The 14,984-nt window shown below is 43.0% G+C and overlaps 1 protein-coding gene across 1 annotated transcript; it reads right to left on the reverse strand.

Moving 5' to 3' along the window:
• Positions 1-10,932: 10,932 nt before the first annotated feature.
• LOC143334812 (uncharacterized) lies at positions 10,933-14,045 on the reverse strand. The gene is made up of 2 exons (XM_076753727.1): positions 13,907-14,045; positions 10,933-13,533 (listed from the first exon to the last, which is right to left on the reverse strand). The coding sequence occupies exon 2, from the start codon at positions 13,521-13,523 to the stop codon at positions 12,675-12,677; it is 849 nt and encodes a 282-aa protein (XP_076609842.1). The 5' UTR covers positions 13,524-13,533; positions 13,907-14,045; the 3' UTR covers positions 10,933-12,674.
• Positions 14,046-14,984: the final 939 nt, after the last annotated feature.

Below are 14,984 nucleotides of genomic sequence, written 5' to 3' on the forward strand. Positions count from 1 at the left end.
ACAGCCTGTCCTGGGGACTCCTACCCCTCCCTGAACATCCACTTCCAATTCAGTTTCCACACAGTTTCCCGGCTAACACAGTCTGCTGGTGATGTTTGCTTGTGAATTGGTGGAAAACAAGACCAGCAATGGCTTGTGGCTTGTTTGGTGTGCTGGCAGCGCTGCAGTCACCAGGCAACAGTAGCGAGACACTTTCTCACACTGCCCAGCCCTGTAAATACAAGTGACACTATGTGGTGAGTGTTGCTTTATGACCATCACTGAAAACCACGTGAAAACCTTATTTTAAATAGTTTTACCAGGACACACTGGGTAATGCATTGTTAGCGTCCCTCTGGTTTCTTTTGTCTTTGCTGTTTTCTGTGTGAAGAGTCCACCCGGATGAGCTAAAATACGCATTTACACTTAAAACCAACCTGTGAGACAATAATCTGATGCACCACAAACTGTGAAATACACACGATTCGAGCCCAATATATACGTAAATAAATAGATAATTCTCAACACTGCTGGCTGAGCTCACTCTAAATGAGATGCTGTCTATCACCTAATTCAAGGGTGCACTTAAAGATCTAGCTTTGAACCTCGCAGAGCATCCGTCTGCTATGCTGCCACCACAGCACTTACGAGAGTGAGGGAGGCTGTAGTCACAAGCCTGAATAACACATGGCTGCAACATTTTATAAACACATACAAAAATCAGATATCTTGAGTTTCACTGAGTCTTCATGCCTAGTTTTGAATACCACAGAGCTCTGAGCCACTCCAAGGAATTTATATACCAACTTCTCCCTTTAGGTCTGTCAGCATTTTCGCCCCAAATCAGGACTGAGAGCTGAACAAAGAGACAACTTACGTAAGCTAAAATAAGGACTTTCCACTTTTATAATCGTATTTACTTGGTTAATACCGAATGGATTTGTTTGAGTGTTGAAATAAGTGTTTTGCTATTAAATTGGCCAAAGTCCAAGTAAAGTTACAAGTCTTATGATGATATAATGTACTTTCATTATCCTGTGTAGAAGATGTAGATTTATTCTTTAGGATATGCTGATGCTGTTCCACCATTACGTGCACACGGTACCCTTTCTGCATATGAATTATTATCTACACTGTATGTCTGCAGGTCAATAAAGTTGATTCTGATTATACAGTGTATATATGTATATATATTGTGATATTAACTGTTCTGCAGATGACTGAGGTAGCAGGTAGCAGAAGCACCAGCGTTTCACAAAATTAAGACCCATTTCCCATAAACCCTATTTTCTGCTTTCACAGACAGGACGTTGCTACGACCTGTCAGCCCCAACAAGAAGCTGCTACTTTAGTGCTATTTTCTCATTTTTCTTTACTGAAAAATAAAAACATGTCCTTCCTCTGAGAGCCACAATAAGTCTGAAAGTTTTGACTCCATTTGTGTTCTCTTTTCCTGTAAAATCTGACCAAGATACAGACAAAGACTGCAGTGTGTCCACGAAAGGCTGCCAATCTTCTCAACGATGGACTAGTTACACTGATATGTAAAATCAATAGGGTAATGCTAATGTGCTGTATGTGGACATTTACTATAGGTCCTGCGGGGATTCTGTCATGTCTGTTCCATCTGTATAAATATTGTATGTATATATATATATATATATATATGTGGAATGAAAGACATTAGACCTGAGATGGGTGGTGCACTCGTCCACAGTCATCACCAGCAGAGCACAGCAGACAGAAAGAGCACACGATGGTCTGTGGTGTGAAAGAGAATCATGTTAGACAAAAAGCAATGAAAGAGAAAACAGAAGAAGCCAAACAAAAATCTCACTCTGTGAATCTGCCTCGCCGTGTGTTAGAGATATGTGCATGTGCATTTCCATGTGAATGTGCGTGGTGTGAAAATGAAGCTGGAAAATGACAAAGCCGCAGGAAACAAAAAGCCCCCAAACAATGATATTTTCAAAGGAACTGATTGAGATCAGGTCATTGGTTTTGTCTAACTCACAGCGTTATGTATAGACGGTAAACCAAGGAACAAATCTGGAGCTGCGATGGTTGCAGCCCTTCTAAGGGAAGCCGACTGGCCCAGTTCTGCACAAAGGAGCTCATGCAGAGAAAAAGCAGAAAAAGTAATTGAACGTCAAAACAGAGGAGACACCTCTGACATGTTTTTATTTGCCCTGGGCCAAGACATTTGCCCTCACTTATTCTCAGCTGAATAAAATAAACTGAGCTGGCTGCACACGCTCACAGTGTGAACTGAGACCGGAGTTCAGGCACTTTGTCATCGTCTTAGTAATTTATCTGTAATGTCGAGCGTTTTTAGAGTGGGAAAACAAGTGCTCTGTGCTTTGATCCCAAACACTCCACAAACCGGATGACTTTTCCACACCACCGTCTCCAAACATGCTCGTACACTCAGCTGTAGACTCAAGAAAATATGTGCTGCCAATTCAAAAAATGCAAAAGGCAGGGTTGTCTATATTTGTATAGGCATAAAAGGCAATTCAGTTTAAACTGAAGTGGGAAAAATGCACATTGCAATTGCAGCCTTGACTGTGAATGAACCGCAATCACCAGGAGTGGCAGCTTCACAATATACGGCATTATAAAACAGACTCCATAGAATCTATTAAACATGATTTACTTAATAGTTGTAACACGCTTACAACTACAGTTGAACATTGCTCATATCTATTCATCTCACATTGTGTTGTCAATCCAGCTACAATTATCTGCAACGTGAACATGGAAGATGGTGCAGAGCATTTTGCACTGAACATGAGAACAGAAATTGTTCCATACGTTAGGAGAATAATCAGACTCTGACCTTATTGAAGACAGCAGCTACATGCTCAAATTACTAGTTGGCTTTCATGACTTTGAAGCAGTGTGAATCAAGTTTTTTTTTTGACAGCTTTGGAGCTCCAGAACATGAAGCAACATCAGCATTTATTTGGAGTCAAGTCCAGAAAAGTCTCTTTTGGCCAGAAATGAAGCTGAAGAAAACAGACGAAAGCAGTAAACTTATGTGCTGCAAAATACCAAAACAGCTAAACGATGCTAAAACGATTCACAGAGCTGAGCAGATCTGCAGAGTTGGATGTTATTTATCCATCACTATGAGAAACTTCTTTCCCATAATACTCATCCTAGAGCATTTTAAACACTGATTGTTGCCATATCCTTCCTTCTCTGTGCAAAGTTGTTGTATCTGCAGATGTGTTTAGATCCGAGTGGAAGCACAAGCGTTTAATGAAGGTTTGAATGCTGCTATTACTGACTTTGAGCTCAAAAAGTAATGGCTTACACATCACGTTTTAAGCCTCATTCTCTCTGTGTGATACAAGACTTTCTCCTAGATGTTTTCTTTAAAGTCTCACAACCCCTCTGGGATCTTTAGAGTTATCTTCCAACACTTAAAAAAAAAAATCAATATCCAGTGAAGCCCCTGCGTGTCTTTTTCCGAACACAGCCTACAATTTCATGGTCTTTATGGAATGATGTTTTTTTTTTGACTCACATGTCAACATTTACACAACAGGACAAAATAACAGCCTGAAATAAATCCTTCAATGTGGTTTTTATATCTCCGTCAGAATATGACCTTAACGAGGCTACAAAAATCAAAACACAGCTTGTTGCCATCTCTGAGATGAAATAGTAACTCTAATTAGCTAATAGCTAATTATCCTGATAAATGTGACAGAAATCATCATGAAGAAAACTTACTGTAAGATATGCAGAGAAATTCATCTCAACTGGCTTGAAATTAAATATATATATATTTGCAATTATGCTGCTGGAGGATGCACATCAGAGGGAAAAGGAAGAAGAGGTTGTCATCTGCATTACAAGGGATTTAAAGGCAGGAACCTGGGACTGAAAAAGGTCTGTGAAGTTTCCCGCTTGCTTTGCAGGCTCATTATAGTTCTGTGTAAAGGTGGGGAAACAAAGTGTAGTGTTTGCAAGCGCATGTATTTTTGCATCACTTGCCTTGTACTTGTTCATGATGCAGATGCGAATCACCTCAGTTTGAAGTGGTTTGAATGACAGGCAGCATAATGCACCCTGGAGAACAGATGGGGTCGGCTTTTGCAAGAACAAAGAGTCATTGTTTTGTTTTTTGTTTTTTTTTCTTTTTCTAGATTTGCAACCTGACACGTTTCATCAGGACTTCAACTGGAAAACACAAGACTTCATTAAAGGACACTACCTGCATGTAACTGCAGTGAAACCTCGAAGAAGAGTCGTATTTGAGAGCGTACATTGTTACATTGTGTACTCACAATGTTTATTTGCCTTTGGTTAAAAACCAGCACAGTACAGTACTCTCAAGACTATCAGAGAGATTTCTATCAAATAAAAGCAACCACATGCTGCATCGTGTGTCTGCAGGACGATGATGGATGTGTTGTCACGACCAGTCACTGACAAGCTCACGAGTCAGTTGACACATCCTGAACTCGGCGGAGCTGCACTGCTCTGCAAATATCTGCCAGCCTGTGAAGAGAAATCATGCAACTATTGAGCAGTTTTTGTGTACTGCCTGTTAAAGACTGGTTCACTCGAATAACTCGAATAGAAAAAAACATATTTTTCTCTTACGTGTAATGATTTCTTGCCATGAGGGTAGTTTTGATTTTATTTGCAATATCAGGCTCCATCCCAGTAGACTGCTGGATGCTATGAGCAACACAAATGAAATTCTACTCACCTCGACTGCAATGTGGTGCAGAAACGTCAGAGGAGGAGATCTCAGTGTCTGCTGTCATGTAGGAAACACTCAGATCCTCTACTGCAATAAAAGTAGAAGTACCACACAGTAAATGTAATCCATTACGGCTAAAAGCCTACATACAGTATATGTAAGTGCACGTAAGAATTTTTACCAAAATGTGTTAAAGTATCAAAAGAAAAAGGACTTCATGCAGACAAAAACGGCTCCTGTGTGTTACAGTTACATCAAAGGATCACTATTACTGATGCATCAGTGTATAAGCAGCATCACTCCTGTAGCTGGTGAAGGCGGAGCTAATTTTGAGTATTTCCTTTACTGTTGAGTTGTTCACAACAATGTATCACATCAGTATTGTAATAGTACTGTAATACTTGTAGAGGAGGACAAAGTATAACATCTGCTTATTCTGAATTTGATGCCGCAACATGTTTCAAAGACTGGCAAAGATGTGGAATGTTCCAAAAACACCTGCTTGGAACATTCCACAGGTAAACAGGTTGATTGGTAACAGGTGAGCATGTCATGATTGGGTATGAAAGGGGCATCCTGGAAAGGCTCAGTCGTTCACGAGCGAGGATGGAGCGAGGTTCAACACTCTGTGAACACATGACTGGATGAAAGATGTTACTACATGGGCTCAGGAACACTTTGAAAAACTGCTGCATACGTGGATTTATAATACGAGGCCAAAGTGCGAAACTTTTTTAGTTTTGTAATTTGGGTGAACTGATCCTTTAACAGTTAGTCTGCATGATGTTAAAGGTTTATTTTTTCCAAATTTCTGTAACAAATTGCCTCTCGCAGGCATGGAAACAAGCCACGAAGCCAGCATTTGCAAATACCTCTGGGTAGTTCATCTATTTGAGGGCTTCCCTGACAGTGCACTTTGAAAAGCAGACATCAAAGCGCTGGAGAAGAAGTGCGCTTTTAAACTTCCAGGTAATTGTACATAGTTGTGTGAAATGTCCAGAGAAGCCACAGCTGAGACATTGTAGCATTCCTCAGTCAGAAATATAAAAATATTGATCCTGATAAAGCAGAACAAAAAGAATAGACTCAATCAATGTGACAAAAAAAAAACCTCTCGTGGTGTTTGATGCTGAAAGATTGCACTCAATTGATTCACTCCAAATAAAGCCGTCCAAGGCTTTTGTGTGCGCCTGTTTCTGAGAAAACCTCCAGTGAGTCAGTCAACATGCAGGAGCGTGACGTCAAACCCCCACAGAGATTTAGATTCAGTCTTAAAGAACAACATAACTGGAATTAGTATTCCGTAGCAACCTTTTATGTTCGTGCTCAGGTACAATCTGCACAGATATGAAAACCTGGCACACGGGACAAATTGCAGCATAAATCAGAGACAAGGTAAGCAAAACTGTCCTGCTGCGAGATTAATTTACCCTCCTCCCTTCACTTCGCCCCACCAAAGAGCTGAAATATCTATCCAGTGGAATTACAGACTGAGAGGCGACGTCATTTTTTATCTCAGAGGGACGCTCGCAAACGTTCTAGATGCATCTGTATTTGATGGATCAATGTTTTTCTAAGTCCAACTGGTCCATCTTAAACGGTGAAGCCTGTGACTAACGCCGGCCCTGGTTTAAACATTAACGCCCCGCTTATTCTATCACTCTGATTCATAGTTTAATCAGTTACTTTAAACAGTATTTTAAACATTTTATACTTTTTATAGCCCATTGCTCCTCATTCATGAATCCGTCTATGTCAGCAGTGCCCGGGAGGCTCTGTGGGCATTTTATGCTTCTGAGTTTTTTTATGATTCTCCTCTGTCAAAGACTCGAGCGAGCACATTGGATTTTAATATTACAACAAGCTGTCATATAGCACGTTAGCCACAGTTTGCATTTCTGCATACTGTACTTTACACTCCAGAAACGATTGTGTCACTTCATTCTCTGCGATGGACGACCTTTCTAAAAGCTCCTTCAGTGCAAAAGTTCACTCTTGGCCTTGAAATCAACCTCTCGTCTTCACTGAAAAGACTTTTCCTAGTTGTCATGGAAAGAGATCGGTTGTCACTCTGTTCTGTGATTAAGTCACATGAAAACAACTCAGCTGTCTCTGTGACAACTGAGAAAAGTCTGTCTTAAAAGCTGCGGAAAAGGCAAGAAAAATGCATCTCCAGATAAGAGTGTGTCAAAATCCTGTGGGCTGTTTTCACTGCGGTACAAGTGTGACAGACATTCATACCATATCTTTTTTTTTATTGATATTATTTGAAAATGTTTTGTAAATTAAGTTTTGGCTCTGATTTCTGGGAAATGATGAAATCACTGCACACATGAATGGCTGATGTGAAATGAAAGCCACTAAAGTCTTCAGCGACGACCTCTGGAGGTCACATCACGTGACCCCGACGGGTTTACGCTCAGGGGAGCACGGCTGGTGTTGAGACAATCAACTGGAAGTGTTAGCTTTGTTCAACATCTGTATTCTTGCACAGTTAAAGTCGTGTTTTCATTCTGTATTTCTCTCTTTTGATTTCTTTCACTTGTATTTAGCATGAACTGTAATTATGACGTGTTTGCTTAAACTCGTCTTCACTTCTTGAATAACACTACGCTTCAGGGAAATGTTTTAAGATATGTGAACCCAAAAAGATTAGTGAAGGTTTTTGGCGCTTTTGCTACATTTGTTTAGGGTATGGTTAGTTAAATCCCAGGCTGATTGGTTGACTTCAGGGCTGCCAGTGGCTCCCTCTGATGGTCAGGGACCATTTTCTAACTGTTTTTATTGTTTTTTTTCAATGCAACAACAAGTAAAAACAACAAGATCAGACTCTAATTCTTCTCTACAACCCAACAGTTTAGCACGTAAGATATAATAAGTACAATAAAAATGAAGGAGAAGAGGGTGACAGCTTCTTCTTCAGAGTCCTGACAGAGGTCTGATATGTCTGCATGCATCAAAATCTATAGATGAAAATGCTGCACTACAGCGAAACACTCTAAGTCGTCTATTCAGCATCCCAGACTCCGGCTTATTTGATCTGAACAGTGTGGCTTTGCAGAGGAAGTATTTTCTGCCTTTTCTTATATTTCTGAAGAGGAGGATGTTTGACAGGAGACGTACTTTGACAGCACCTGACGCATCCGCTCAAAAGTCTCTTTATGCCTGGTATAATCGAGGGAATGTGCCGGTTTCCACACACGCCACGGCTGCCATTCGAGTGGAAAATCAAAAGGAGAGCATCTTTAACTCCCTTACACCGAGCCACCGTAGCAACAGGCTGACCCCGTTTCTATGGTTATGGTGTCCCTTCTGCATTTCTTCCAGGACAACGATGGCGAAAGGAGAGAGAGAGAGAGAGAAGAAGGGAAATGAGTATGTGGGCGCTGCTCAACCTACAGCAGGTGGTTCACTTAATCACCACAAACAAAGGAAGATGCTGGTGGTTAATAAATGTGAGTTTTGGAGCAGGATCAGTGGATTCCTGCAGCTCACATGTCCCCGCGGTGGTGAGACGATGCAGCTTTATGAGTGGAGCTGATCAGTGAATAACTCCAGATAGTCGACTCTTCTCTCCCCTCGGTGTGCCAAGTTAAGAAGCAGCCTACAGGTACATCCACCCGCAAGACAGCTTGAGAGGTGGGGGTGTCAGTTTGTGCAGGATTTGGGTTTAAAACCCTCTGAGCTGAATGAATAAAGCTGATAAATGATGCGGATGGTGATTTTATTTTCCAACTTGTTCCTCCACTTCTTTCCTTTTTTTTTTTTTTTGCTCTGCTCAGTCCCCTCTTCCTTCGAGCTGTGACTGCCTGCCGTTGCTATGCAACAATCAGAGTAACGAGGATCATTATTGAATAAGTCATTAACTTAAGGCAATAGTTCAAGAGAGGCATTTCAGACCTGGAGACATGAGCTTACTCCTAATTGATCAAGCCAACCCAAAGAAGTGAGCGAGACTGTGCGATACCCAGAGAGGTTTTCTGTGCGGTGCAGTTGGGGCTCCGCCACTCAGCGTGATGAGTGGTTATGACAGCTGATGATAAGTGGCTGCCAGACGCTGATGTAGAGCACCGCCGCAAAGGCTTTTCTTCGTCCTGGTCCCCAGTGTCCAGAACCACACCCCAGCTCTTGACCCTGAGTGACCCCTCCAGCAATCCAATTCCATTTCCTGCTGCCAGCTGCCCTGAATGATTACTCTGACTAAACTAACTCCATTCATGGGAGAGGGGGGAAGAGGCGGGGGCCGAGGGCGATGAGTGTGTGTGTGTGTGTGTGTGTGTGTGTGTGCGTGTGTGTGTGTGTGTGCCAGCTGAGAGCGTGTCTGTCCGTCTGTCAGGGTGTGTTTTTGTAAGATTGCGCACATTTTATGCCCAAGCCCGAGCGATCCACGGTGCGTTCGCATGCGTGGGATTCTGTTCCGGGCTTTGGTTTGTGTGGGTGTGTGTGGGTGTGTGTGGGTGTGTGTGTGTGCGTGTGTGTGCATGCTGTTTTTTTTTTTTATTACAGGTTTGATTTTGTGTCTGGGAGAGTCCCCTGGCAAAACAAACACAGGCACCAATTAAAGCTGCTGCAGTGTCCCAGGCCCTTTGCATCACTAATAATGCGCCTGTGGAAGGAACAAACCGCTTTAACCCTTTTCATCCACACCTCGGCTTTGCTCCCCAGTGGGGCCCAACATGAACACTCTATTATCTGCCAAAGCTGGACGCACAGTGCTCATTTCACATGGGAGAGGTCTGGATTTTCCCCCACTTTAGAAGAGAGCTGGGTGAAGGTGATGTCAGAATCAGGTCAGCTGTTACCAGAGAAACTCTTAATCGAAACCTGATCAATCCGGACCCACACAGTCCGATCAGTTGCTAATTGCTTGGCTAATAAGCTAAATTCAGGCATGTGACTGCTAATAAACATTTCCGTCGGCTTACTGCCAGGTGTAACTGACGCATGCTAAAGTGACAAAGCTAAGCTAAGTTAGCTTGCTAGCATGCCATAAAGAAAACAGGGTAACAAGGTCGACAAATGTGACGACACACGTGACTAAAAATGCTGTTTAATAATAATGTAAACTGAAAATGTATTAAATAATAACAAAAATCAATACAGTTCAAATGACATTATGCTAATAACATTAGCCTAAACGACCACACTCAGATATTTTCCACACAAAGCTAATGGGATAAAGAAAGAGGAATACTTCCACTAAATGGACCTTGTGTTGACATTGATTTACCAGTTGCTTTAATGGATAAAAATAGACTTCACGTTGTTTAAAAAGTCATGATTTTATTTCCAGGGCCGCTGTGTTCGCTCTAATATCCATAAACATTGACAATGTGGTGTCAAAAGAAGACATTTCCAGCGTGGTTACAGTCAAATCTCCATGTCGCTAACACTGCAACAGTAAATGTCAAGTGTTGTTGAGTAACATTTTCTCTGCAGACTGAAAAATTTTAATTAGCATCAACTGGGAGGAATATATCGTACTGAACAAGAGCTGGAGAGACTGATCTCCCCGCAGACCGGAGCCTCGGCAGGCCAGAGTGCACTGCAGGTTGTGTTTTGATTTAGATGGCTGACTTTCATGCTTCTGCAATTGTGCAAAAACTCCCTCTCTTGCTCTTACTATGCTGTACCACTCTCTCCAATCCCACACGCTTAATGCAAGGAGCTCACAGCTGTCCTCCGAAAAAAGCAAAACTGGGAAAATGTAAGAAATCACCGACTGAAGCAGATGAGTCGGTTTGAGGAGAAGAGAAAATTCGCACTTCAGGACAAAATGACTCATCTGAGGGGGCACTTTTCCTTCCTCATAAGCGAAGGAAAACCCCAGACAACCCTCGAGGTATAAGCCGTTAATCCATGATGTTAAAAGAGGACGATTAGCAAATCAACTTAATATTTCATTAACAGGTCAGCTGATTCCTCCTATTTAATTGCATTAACGAGGTGAGAGTGAGCGAAGGTCGTGTGGAGGATAATGTGATCCTGCTGGCCGTGAGCACTTCCACATGCAGAGGCCGCGAGCAGCACAGCTTTCTGCACACCGTAAGCAGGAGATACAATTGTTCATTCACAGCATCTTCTGTCAGAGCAGGCCATCCATTACTTCTGTCCCCTTTAATGCAATGCAACAAATCACAGCAGTGTTGCAGCTGGAGAGGTTTCTGATAAGCATGTGAAGCTCATCATTGATTGAGGCAGTTGTTAAAATACTCTGTTTTTTTTTTTCACCCCCAGTGTTTCACAGGACTCCCACGAGCAATTAAGTAACAGCAATTACCAGGAGAGCTTCCCCCCGGGGGTTTCTTGATTCCCTCTCTGTATGTTTTTGAACATCTGCAGTGAAAACCCCCAAGTGTATTTGGGGTAAACTGAGCTTCCCCGTCGTCTGTGCTCAACCACAAAATCTAATTACGCCTCCTGTGGTATTACTATTTGCGTTTCGACAAATCCGAGCGAACACAAGCATCACTTCGGCATGTCACGATTATATTAAGCAGAATTTCTTTGGAGTTCAACACGTTACTGCAAACCGGATCTGCTCGGCTTCATTAGACGCACAAGTCGGCGAAGTGCTTTTTTTTCGACAAGGTGGAGAAGTGAAGGCAGTAACCGTGATACCGCTCCTGCTCCGGGCTTGATTTCCCCTGCAGCCACAGTATGCACACAGGTCTTCAACATACTAGTCTGCACCGGCATGTAAACACGAAGTCACCGAAATAGCAGCATCATTAGAAGCAGTGATGCAGCGGTAAACAAAAAGCTGGGTCAGAGATCGTCATAAGGCAAACCACCATCCACAGATGTAAACAAAATATATATATCTCAGGTAAACACAGCTCATGTTTCACCTTTAAAAAGCCATTTTCTGATCATGTTGCACGGCTCGTCATCGTGTGTGGTTTACACTGAACTTAATGTGGAGGTTAAAATCTTAATACAGCATTAACATGTGTACAAAAAAAGAGTTACTGGCTGCTGTGATTGTTCCTCTCGTCCATGCTGGCTGTGAAGAGATCATTTCCAGCGTGTAAGTGATAAATCCACAGCCCTCAGCTTGCGTAAATAATGCATTTTAAAGTTTATCTCCAGCTAATATGAGGCTCTCGTAGTCTGAGTTAATCAAATCAAGTTGGAATATTTTAAAATGTCTATTTAGGTCAAATTTCTCTCCGTGTGTTTTCCCAGATGGTGTGCCCTTACTGCTGCAGTGGAGGGATAATAACACAAGGAGGTAAGTTTGCATTAAAAAGACTCCAACTTCAACTATACCCACTTGAAATGACTGAAGGCGCACTCAGACGGACTTCAGCCCCCACACAGCCTCCTCGTCCTTTGAGTGAGGCCAATCTGGAGACGCAGGGTTGTGCAAGCTCACATTCCTACTTGATTTCTTTGTGGACACAGTGTTTCTGCTGCTTCCTCACGATCGATGAGGAAAAGATGAAATGGTGGCCGCTGTGCTAACTTTGCAGAGCTACAAAAACCTTGTCTCAGAGTTATACACCTGTGTGCAGGCCTTCAGAAGTATTGATGTGTTTATCAGTCTGGACTTCCTGGATTCTAGTTCATTGTCTCACCAGCAGCTGAAGCAGCACACCTCCATCAGGTCTGAGTCTGGTCTGAACTCCCGCACATCCACCTTCAGCTCAACTTTAAAGTGCTTTCAAGAGGACTGAGGGTTTTATCCTCAAACACTTAGATTATAACAGAGGTTTGGATCTCTTTAAGGCCCGTATGGAAAGAAGGAGCAATTACAGCAAACAGTTCGGTGCATAAGGGCATGTGAGTGTTAAGACAGACTTGAAAAATACGAAGCTATCCTTTAAAAAGGTCTAAATCAACCAAAACCGTCGCATCAGCTTTTAGAAATAAAAAAAAAAGGCATTAAAGCCCGACTACATCCCCGATTAAAGGACTGGTAGGATTTCTTAAGCACTTTTCTGAGTCTTTTCCGCTGGTCCTGTCCCCAAATTCAGCTGAGCACTTCTAAATCCTCATCAGCCGCTGACAAATGTGAGCAGGATTCCCGAGTCGGGCTGGAGCCTGCTCTCAAACTGATCGAACCGTACAACTTCGCTGCGTGTTTGGAATACGCGAAGGCTTTCCTCCTCATCATCTCCCCTTTCCACATGGAGATCATGAGCAGGGTGGAGAGCAGCACGCCCCCCAGGGTGAGCAGGCACAGTCCAGCTATGACACACCGGTCCAGATGGGCCCCCACCCTGGCTTTCTCCCGCTCCAGACGCTCCATCTCCCGGGCGGACACGCTGTCCGGGTCCACCCGGACGTCCCTGGGGATCGTGTAGGATATGGCGACCAGAGAGATGCCGGTCACCAGGCATGTCACGGCGATGATGAAGCCGTAATCCACAGACTTCCCCGAGCCGTCGGAGGAGAGGTCATCGTCGGACAGCAAGTAAAGTTCCGGGATGTCCTCCTCCTCCTCCTCCTCCTCCTCCTCCTCCTCCAGCACCACTTCCTCCTCCTCGTACAGTTCACTTGAGGAGCTCTGACTCAGTGTGCAGGTTTGTGGACTTGTCTCTATCAGCTGGACATCATCATCACCTTCATCCTCCTGTCTGCAGGTGAAAGATGTTTCGGTTTCCTTCGCCGACCACGCGCCTCTCCGGGTCTCTGTCCGTGGTGCTGAAGCCTCTCCTCCGCCGGGGTGAAGTGACTTTCCGCCGCTGCAGCTGATCTCGCTGATTCTTGGCTCATTTAAAGCCGGGGAGGCGTCTCTCGGATCCGGTTGATCAAAGTAAAACAGTTCAAGATCAGCCATTGGAACATCGGGCTGGGGGTCCCGTTTTGTCAAGCCCATGCGCTCGTGTCTGTCAGTAAAACATGCACAAAAGAGAAAAAACAGTCAGATGCTGAAACGACTTTAATTTTTGCACGCCTGCTGGCTGCAAGCCACTTCATATCAGCGCCTGAAGTCTTTGCACAAGCAAAATCTGCCCGCATCTCTCTCTTGGGTGCACCGCAAGCATTTTAAAGTACAGCTAAGCGAGTCTTAAATCAACTCCCATGAAAACATACAATGCCATTTCCACTGCTCAGTAACACTTTATCTTCTGCCTTTTCTGGCTTCAACCCGCTGCTCCACAAACATACAGCAACCATGCGACACGCTGATAAATCTAATTCCGCCTAATGTCTTTAAATAATCCGTTATTCAGCAACAAAATGCGGTTTGCTGAGTACCTCTCTGCCCGTCTGTGGCTGCTCGCATCCCCGGCTGCTTCTGCTCCCTGGTCAATTAGAGGGAAAGGTTTGGCAGACCCCTCCCACCACGGACTGAGCTCATGATGCTCATTACCGAGCCAACTTCAGTGTTCCCCGGCACATGCACAGTGATCAGATGAGGACCAGGAGGCGGCAGATTGCACTGTGAGCGCGAGAGTAGAGATTTTTTTCAAATGACAGTAAAACCCTCTCATAAGACTCTGTGTGTAAAGGGTTCATGAGCTGTAACAAATGGCTTAATTAATGGTTTAGAGATGTCTTATAGGTCATTAATAAGAACAACTTTTGGGTTCAGAATCAGCTTTATGTGCGCACATTCAAGGAACAAGGACAACAAAGCTGAATAAATAAAGGTAAAGAATTAACAGGACTATTATGTGCACCAGTATGTGAAAAAAATATATAAGATAAGACAAGATATTAAGTTGTTGCAGACAGCAAGAATAAAAGGGAGACAGAAAAAGAACAAAAAGACAAGGATACAGAATAAAAACAACTATATATATATATATCTCCATTATATACAAGAGTGTAAAAATATTACTGCCTTGAGAAAGGATGGCTCAGTTTCACAAAGGGAATCTTTTCAATTGCACATGAGTGAGATCGGGATAATACACACAGTATTTCTGTGCTGGTAGAGGAAATATATAACACAGTTAAAATATGTCAGAAAAAGATGTGTGCACAGATGTAATGGATACTAGCAAATGTTAACATATATCTGAATGTATATAAAGCACTAATGATCAATAACGTGTTGTCTTCTTTACGTTGCAAACAATACAAATAGGGCAAACACATAAATAAATCTTGAATGGATATACATGGAGTGGATGATTATGTAAAGTATGTACATGTATGCATATGAACGAGTTAAAGTAAATTCAACTCCATGACAATCCGTCCAATAGCTGTCAAGACATTTCACTGGAAACAACAAATGTTGACCTCATGGAGGCCCTGGAGGTGAAGTCAATGGATCACCAAAGTCATTATGATCCACCCTCTGGGAGCCTTGAACGTCTGCGCTAAA

The sequence above is a fragment of the Chaetodon auriga genome, chromosome 17 (assembly GCF_051107435.1).
Source record: "Chaetodon auriga isolate fChaAug3 chromosome 17, fChaAug3.hap1, whole genome shotgun sequence".
Taxonomy (NCBI): domain Eukaryota; kingdom Metazoa; phylum Chordata; class Actinopteri; order Chaetodontiformes; family Chaetodontidae; genus Chaetodon; species Chaetodon auriga.

Excerpts from the sequence above, each read along its gene's own strand:
- LOC143334812 (XM_076753727.1), bottom strand. The coding sequence starts at position 13,523 with ATGGGCTTGACAAAACGGGACCCCCAGCCCGATGTTCCAATGGCTGAT.